The 8993-nt window shown below is 36.6% G+C and overlaps 1 protein-coding gene across 6 annotated transcripts in view; it reads right to left on the bottom strand.

The window, feature by feature from the left end:
- Positions 1-4829: 4829 nt before the first annotated feature.
- Positions 4830-8993, bottom strand: part of STAG2 (STAG2 cohesin complex component) — a 122519-nt gene continuing 118355 nt past the window's right edge. For all 6 annotated transcript variants that reach the window (XM_054576995.1, XM_054576993.1, XM_054576994.1 and 3 more), the window contains one exon: positions 4830-6729. In XM_054576995.1, the coding sequence (XP_054432970.1) occupies positions 6706-6729 (24 nt within the window). In that variant the 3' untranslated portion in view covers positions 4830-6705. The remainder of the gene's footprint in view (positions 6730-8993) is intronic.

Raw genomic sequence — 8993 nt, 5'->3', positions numbered from 1 at the left:
TTGTGGGATCTTTTAACAGCAGCGTATCCTCTACCAGCTAATACAGATCAGATACCTTAAAGTAGGGTGCTGACAAACAGAACTATTGCCATTGCCCAATTCAGAGGTGACCATGGAAGATGATGGGACAAGGAAAAACTTCCAGAGGGAGGATACAAAGACAAGGGATAAGGAAATCCCATCCAGAGCGCAGAACCAGAATTTGACCAAAGGACTTCCTCCTGTCAGGGCAGGAAGTCTTCACCATCTGTCTAGCAGATTCCCTATGGACCAGTTGCTGGTTAAGTTTTTTTTCATCCTTCCCTTTTCTGAGTCACTATAGAAATTCTATGCTCCACCATTCTATATTGTGGGTTAGAGAATATCCGTATCTGAGACCTGATGGGGAAGACTTGAGTATAACCCAGAGAAATTAGACTTTGAGCCACATACAGTAACGGAATAGAACTTCTGGGTTGTTTCCCTTGGGAAAGAAGTACGTCCTAGGAATAGCAAGAAGGATGTACATGGACAGCCAGAGCAGACAGACTGAGGCAGATACTGCAGGTGGTCTGCCAAAATTCATTCTTCCATTCTTCCTGGACAAAGGATAGAATACACTTCCCAGCCCTCCTGAACCGCCCCCACAAGTTAGGTGTGGCCATATAACTGAATTCTCTTCAACAGAATGTGAAGAGAAGTGATGGGTGCCACTCCAGGCCTGACCCACTGTACCATGATCTTGCCTCACCTCCTGTGGGCTAGTGTGATGAACCACACAACCTTAGAAGCCATGTGTTAAAGATGGTACAATTTCCTGCCATTACAACCTAATAGAGAAAAGGCACTTGGAATCTGGAAGAGAAGTCCTGAATTGCTACCGAAGGGAGAAATAAATGTATGTATTGAGTTGCTAAATTGCTATCGTGTCTCTTCTTACAACAGCTTAGCCTTCTAAATAGAGGCCACTGGTGCTCTCAAAGACAAATATAAGGAAAGGCTTTGGAAGGTGCTAAAATGCTAGGAATAAGCCAGATAAACCTTTAAATGCTATGGAAGGCCTAGTCAAATGTGTCCACACTTACACTGAAACTTGGTGCAAAGGACACTCATCCCAAGAGGTTTATAATCAGAAAATGCAACCCAAACAGGTTTTAGCAGATGTGAAATTGAGTGCCAGGCTCTGTTCCAAGCTTAATATTAACACCCCATCTAATCCTCTCTCAACCCACCAGCATGGCCATTTGCAGAGGGGGAAGATGATGAGATTGGTTGTTCCACTAACAAGGAGACAGGGAAATACAGGGAAGTTTCCATGTGGCATAAGCCAGACTCTGACAGCTATGGAGACTGGGGACTTAATATGGTAGTTCCAAGTTCTATGACTATTCCAAGAGCTTTGGGAAAGCCAAATGGGAATGGCTTTCTGTCGGTTCCCTGAGGGGTGACCGCCAAATAAAGGCATCCCCGAACTCCACCAGAAGGAAACTCTCAACTTGCCATTGATGGGTTAGCCTGGAGTACAGAGGAAGAGACTTGAAAGAGAAACTAAGACTCTGTAGATAGGTTAGAAATACTGGTAAGAAAAGTTGGCAAAAATGACGATCATTGGATTTTAGGGAGTTCCACTGAAGTGGTTAAGAATGAAGGCTCAATGAGAGTGCATTCAAGAGAGATGGGGAGAAAAGGAAGTCCAGACAGCAAAAAGACAGAAATGGGGCTGTGGCTAGAGGAACGTGTTTAGTTCTGAAGATGTGAGATGTCTGCATGTTAGTAATGAACCAACTGAAGGGGAAACTAACAATGCCGGGGAGGGGAGAGAGGGCCATCCAGAGTCTTACGTACAATGACAGTTTACCCATTGTAAAGGAAGAAAATGCAGTGTATATGAACGCAGAGGCAACCCCGTGTTCATTTACTAGCACAAAGATGAGGAGAGGTGGTTAACAGCACGGGCTGTGCGGTCAGGTGGCCCAGCTTCAAATCTAGATGTCATCATTTCAGTTACGTGCCCTTAGGAGAGTTAATTTAACCTGTGCATCAGTTCCCTTATCTATAAAATGCGGATAGTATCAACTATAAATCTGCTGCAAGAATTAACCAGTGAAGCACTCTGAATAGTGTTTGGAACAGAATAAACACCCAACAAATATTGTCTATTATACCTTCAAAATTAATAATTTTGCTGTAAGTACTATAAAATTATTTAAAAGCTAACTTGCCTAAGAGTCACTGAACTTCTCATGCCTAGCCTAAACTTAAGATGGCAGAGGAGTAAAAACAGGTATGTAAACCTGTAGCTGATTTTCATTTTAAGTTCATACTATCAAGCCCCAAATTGACTTCAAATGAGAAACCTTTTTAGAATTTACAGCTCCTTTTTAATGCAACCACACAAATGAGAAACAAATGATAAGAGAACGCAGGAAAAGCATTCTTTTTCTCAATGGCAGACTAAGGCCTAATTTGACTAAAACACATCCGTATTATCAAACAGATCAACTGATCACAACTCATTTAAAGGCCCTCTACTTCTTCGGACCTTTGCCAATTCTGAGAACAACGTATGTAACACTTATGTCACCAAAAAATCAGTTGTGAATGCCTGTCATTTTTAAAGCTGATGTGATGGCCAACTATCTTCTGGTCTTGCCCCACCCAGCCCTAAGCAGTTATTAGTTTGCATTTCTGATGGTCCTTCATGCTGCCCCCTTTGCCTGGAATTCTCAGCCTTGTTCACCCTGCCCCTCCTTCACCCAGCCCACTGCTCAGCTTTTAACATTAATATGAAGTAGCAGCTTTATTCATAAAGGCCTCAAAGTGGAAACAACCGAGATGTCCATCAAGTACTGAATAAACTGCTGATACACACAACATGAATAAATCTCAAAGACATGCCGAGTGAAAGAAACCTTGCACAAAAATACCTACTGTGTGATTTCATTTACACTGAGTTCTAGAAAACCTTAATTTGATCTATGGCGGAAAGACACAAGTTGTTGCCTCCATAGAAGGGATGGAAGCAGGGACTGATTGGTAAGGAGCATAAAGGAACTTTCTGGGTTACTGGTAATATTCAACACCTTCGATAAGGGTTTGGGTTAAGCAACTCTAAGCATTTGTTAACTCAAAAGGTGTATATACTTATAGTTTGTATATTTCATCGTATTTGAATTTTATACCAAAAGAAAAAGGAGGAAAATATCTCTGGGCTCCCTTAACACTCAGTAAAAACACTTAACTTACTCCATTTTACTAGTTTTACATCTATATCTCAACGTCCAGTGGAACTGTAATCAATTTGAAAACACATACCCAAAGCAATCTATAGATAAAAGAAAAGAAAAAAGAAAAAAGAAAAGAAAAGAAAAGAAAAGAAAAGAAAAGAAAAGAAAAGAAAAGAAAAGAAAAGAAAAGAAAAGAAAAGAAAAGAAAAGAAAAGACAGTCTATTTTATTGGTCTTTGCTCAGCAGCTAGCATGATGCCAGGCACACAGTAGTCAAAAGATTTGTTGACCTGAAGCGATATTTAGTGAACTTCATCACCCAGTTTCCTTATAACCAGAGGCCTTGGGCTTTATTGCCTCATTTTCTTTTGATGAGTCATTACAGCTACTAGAATAGTCTATTGGACCTGGAATTCATCCATGTAAATCCTTATAAATTCCCTTTGTGGCAGCATGTTGAAGGCATTTCTTTTGGGTTATCCTACTCTTCTTCCCCTCTCTCTCAACTTTAGAAACCATTAACTCTATTAATTATTGATGGACTCAGGGCTCAGATTTAATTTATACTCTCTTTAGAGAAGCCAGCTGGGTAGCATATTAAGGACAATGTTGATTCACACCACTCAATTAAGGATGCTCCATATCCTCACCATGGCACAAAGAAGAATGTGCCATTTTATCTTTATGCAAGTATCTATACCATACTTATGTAACAGCACCAATGCTCTTGGGACTTAAACATCACTTACTAGCCATATAACCTTGCCCGAGGTCTTTTAACTTCTCTCTGCATTTGTCTCGTTGCTTCCTGATTAAAAAAAAAAGGGGGGGGGGAGATTGGGGGATAACAACATATATCGCATTTTCATGATGCTTAATAAGTTACTGCATGCAAACCACTTAAAACAGTGCCCAGCTATTCACTATCACTTAGTATGTTCAATGACAGAAGACTGGTCTTATGCTATGATCTACAAACTAGCCTAAACGACCAATTTGCTACTGTTACACCGCTTTGAATCAGTTTACAATGCAAATCTTGTTAACATATTATAGACTGTGAGAGTTTTCAGTGAGAGTTCAATTACTGATTTTTTCCCCAAATGTTGGCTTTCACTCACCTCCAAGCACAAGCCCCTAAACTAAGAGAGGTTTTACTTAGACAGACAGACACATGCATACACACACACTCATTCTCTAGGTAAGCACACCCGGATAGCACCTATTACAAGTTTATTATTATTTCCTTATTTGTTTACCCCACTACATCGATTGGGGGGAGGAACCTTGTCTGTCTTGTTTACCATTAGATCTCTAACACATGCCTAGCACATACATAGTAGGCACTCAAATGTATCCCAGATGAACAAAGAGTGTTTAACCCATACCAGATAAAAATTGAAGTAATAATGGTCATGGGTTTCTACTTTAAAGTAATAACCCAATTAGGGACTTAGTCTCATTAAGAAAAATAGATGAGTTATTAAAAATATAAAATGTCAATGTTTTCTATAAATTATTCCTACCATGTCAAAAGGTGTGATAATAGATATACTTTCTAAACCATTTATAGCCACCCTCCTCTTTCAATTACAAAAGATAAAACATACAACACACTGTAGGTTTACTTTTATTCAAAAAGTTACTGTCTCAAGACATAAATACAAATCAGAAAACAGTACAATTAGGACAATAGAATGTGGAGGACAACAGGTTAGAGTAATATATAAAACATTTTTAGCTGGTTGAAAACAAAGCTGTAAGAACTGCTTTCACAAAGAAGTACTCCTTTCAAGAGTGAGAAAAAAATCAACTTAGGTTTAAAATCATATATACAGTCCTCTCAGCAGTTCTAGTAAATGCAGTGGTGTGAAAAACAACATAGGCAATACTTTTGCACATAACAGTGTTTCTTGGTGGAAAATCTGTTAGACAAGTTTGGTTTCATTTATTAACCAAGATTTAATAAAATAATTGTATTTTGTCATGATCTTTTAGCTAATCTATGGTTTTTGGCTACCACAGCCCAATGCTTGTTGATTTCTGACTCTAACAACTGGAAGCCTTTTGGTATTCACCCATTTGAAGATATTCTTGTATTGCAAGCATATTAAGGCATGGAATGATTAAAATAATATACCTCAAGAACTGAGAGACGACTGACAAAAGATACACATGTAATATAAGTTAATAGTTTGTTTTAAACGATGTCTAGCTGCCTAAGCCTCGCAAAATGAGTCGATGTCAAAATGGCAAGTGGCCACTTTCTGTTTTAAACTAATTTATTTGTGAAAGGACATAAAATGAAGTTTAAAGCTTAGCTTTCAAAGAATATTATGGGTTATGGATTCTATTATCCCACCTAATTTACATACAGAGGAAATGTACTGTAACCTGTTAGAAGTATCTTTAACCTGAAGACTGCTTGCAAAGACAGATAGATAAAACAATATAAAATACAAATTTAAAAATCATTTTAAAGCATGAACACTCATGCTTTTCTATTTTTAAACATTGTTAAACTTTCAATATATTTCTGAAACCTCATAATTTTAAGTTGGAATTTAAAAGTAAGAAAAAACTAAACAAACTGCGCAATTATAAAATCAGCACCAATTTATATATATATATAATTTTATTTAAAATTTAGAACCCTATTCCCACACTCTAATAAGCTGTATAATTTTTGTTTAGAATTTTTCTGCAAACATACTACAATAAGCTTCTTTTATTTGGAGACAAAATACAGTGGCACTACTGGAAGGAATATCACAACATTACATTTTTATCTTAAAGGACAAGCAAACTTTCAGGGTTGATAATGGGATAAGCATGTTTGAGACTGATTACCTTCTGGCAGTTCACTGCATCTGGATATTTCTGAAAAGTATAGAGAAGCTCTTGAATTTTAAAAATATCTTAAAATACATTTTAGATGAAAAAATTGTAAAAGTTCTGCTTATAAGTTTACTTTTCTCCACAATTACAATATTTAAAAGAAAGCTCTGATTGATGTTTTAAGCATTTAAATTTAGAATGCTAAAAACAATTCTATCCTAGAATGCCAGGGCAGGGGAATAAATCCATCCTTAACTTTGGATGTAAACAGAAATCCAGCAGAGGGCATCATTACTTAGTGCGCCCAGTAAATGAATGTGAGAGAAGTCGTGTCTGTACCAAATGACTCTTCAGATTGTTATATTTTCTTTAAAAAAAGCATGAAGTAATTGATTCAAAAGCCAACTAACAGCGCATAAATAAAATATTTACTTTCTAAGAAAACCTGTAGCTTATCATCAAATTGTTTACTTGTCCTTTACTTTTTTCAGGCAAACAAAACTGCCCCTCAATGCACTTGATCTTGGTAAGCGTAAAGCATGTCATATTCTCCTTAGAGAAAAATCTGTACAGAATTTCACTGTATCTACCACACTTTTTTTTAAAAATTTCGTCTTCCACTTAGAAAATGACTTCACCAGAGATTTAATTGTGTACGGGTATTAAAACATTGACACCCCAAGAACCTAATGAGAGAGAGGAAAAAAAATCTTGTTAAAATACATTCGTTTCTTTGTAAAATATATCTGTAAATTATTACCATACTTGTTAATTTTAATAACATGTTAATAAAACGACTTTGAAACCCCCCCCCTTTAGATATGCAGTTTTAAAATTAAAATGACCATCAATATATAATGGAATAACAACAGGCCTAATCAAGATGCTACTTACCTGACAAATATAACTAGGAGCAGGAACCATGTACCAGCTATGTATTTAAACACACCCCAATGCCTAGATAATGGCCTGAACATTGGCACCTAACACTTATTGAATGAACAAACAAATGTGCTTCTTGACATATACTCCTGGCACAGGTCTGCTGCAAAGAGCTTAAGAATATCTTGCAAACTCAGTCATTTGCACTGTGAGGTGGGTATAGTTCTTAAAAAAGCATTTGAACATGCATAATAAAAACATCCAGTAATAATACCAGTATGTATAAAACAGGAAATTTTCTTTAGAAAACATGGCCTAAGTGAAAGGACAGAACTACAAAATTTCAAGAAATCAAGTAGGTAAGGCAAAATCTGGGCAGACTTATACTGATGCTTTCTTTACATTACAGTTGGGAAAAGAATTTAGAGAAAACATAATAATTGCTTGTCACTAACTAATTTAGAAGAGAAAGCAGATGATGAATAGAGCTACTCCCGTTGTTCATTAAATAAGAACAAGATGTACCTTTGAGCTGCATATACTAAAAGTTAGGCTACTCAATTATAATCCAACACTACTAATGATAATTAAGTAATATTTTAAGATACTATAATAAGCTAGTAAGAACCGATATTAAAAGCCAGAGGTAATAAGTTAAGACTGAGATTACAGAGGGCTCTTACTTGTAAATTCAATCTCACTTTAGCAAAAGTCATAGAACGCATGAACTGTTTTGATCTCAAGAAACTATATTTTCTTAGAAACTTATTTTCTATAGAAAAGATATAATTTTCTATAAGAAATTATATTTTCTTATAGACCAGGAAACTAATATCTATCTGATTGCAGACTCCCTGTAGTGAATAATTAAGTAAGTTGTTTGGAATCCCCAGTGTTGAGAACAAAGAGGATTAATTCACCCCACTTCTTACCTGTCATCCATCAAAACCATCACCACTACTACTCACCCCTTGCCCTCCCCTCCCCTCCAATAAGGTTCAAGGTCCTCCTTTTCTGGCCAGAGTCAGAGTTTGGGTGGTTAGAATATTTCCACCAAACAGGCCTAGGTGCTTATAGATCCCTTCTAGCTGTAACACTTGTGACTCTGGGTAAAGGAAGGTCTGATGATGAATCAAAGGATAAAATCTTAGTTAGCAATTCTTAGCGTAGAGTGTGGCATGAAGATGAACTCGGGTTCTTTCCAAACAGAGTGCCTAACCAGAAACCGCCCGAACAGGATGTTTTTTATTTTTGTACGTGCTTGGCTTTTTTAGTAGATTCTTGTATTAGAACATTAAATTAGCTCCATCATACTGAATGATTCTTCTACCAATTTTACACTACAGATATTTGTAATAAGAGAGTATCAGCACAGGAGGAAAAATGACATTAGTGACACATTCTCTTTTTGTGCTGACCTAAACTACACCTGTTTCTGGTCTCAACACTAATAAACACTTAAGCATTTATTTAAAAAATACAAATAGCAAGCTTTGGTGCATTGTGGCAATACTGGCCCACAAGTAGCAGAAAGCAACCAGTGGTACAATGGGATAAACCAATGGTCTTTCCAGACATAAAACTAAGTCCTAAATCTAGAACTGTATGTACATGCACCCCCAACTTGACCTGCTTGCAGTTATTATATCAGCATTTCTGAATTATGGGGATATCATGTTACAAAAGATATATTTAGAGTTTATTTATAACAACCTCAAGTATCTATAGTAGGCTGCTCTTGGTTGTTTCACTTAGAGAATCTTAGAACTGGGTATAAAAAGATTTAAGTTCCAATTTTACTATTGTTTTAATGACTCACTTATCACAGGCTTAAGTAAAAACAGATGTAAGCTACTTTGTAAGGGCAAATGGACTTTCGTATTAAAAACATTTCCATTATTCCATTTCTTAAGCTGTCATTGGGACAGTATGAGGTGAAGTTTAATGTATATTTAAAAATAATCTAGTATTAACTTACACATATATGTATGGTCAGAGACTTCTAAAGATACATAACCTTTAAAGATAGAGCACTCAGTTATGTGACTGCTGCCATCATGTGGTAGCA

This window comes from Pteronotus mesoamericanus, unplaced genomic scaffold (assembly GCF_021234165.1).
Source record: "Pteronotus mesoamericanus isolate MK-2021 breed Mesoamerican mustached bat unplaced genomic scaffold, CSHL_Meso_final contig_40, whole genome shotgun sequence".
NCBI lineage: Eukaryota > Metazoa > Chordata > Mammalia > Chiroptera > Mormoopidae > Pteronotus > Pteronotus mesoamericanus.
Note: the sequence above shows the minus strand (reverse complement) of the source record. Positions and strands in the feature narration are given on the sequence as shown.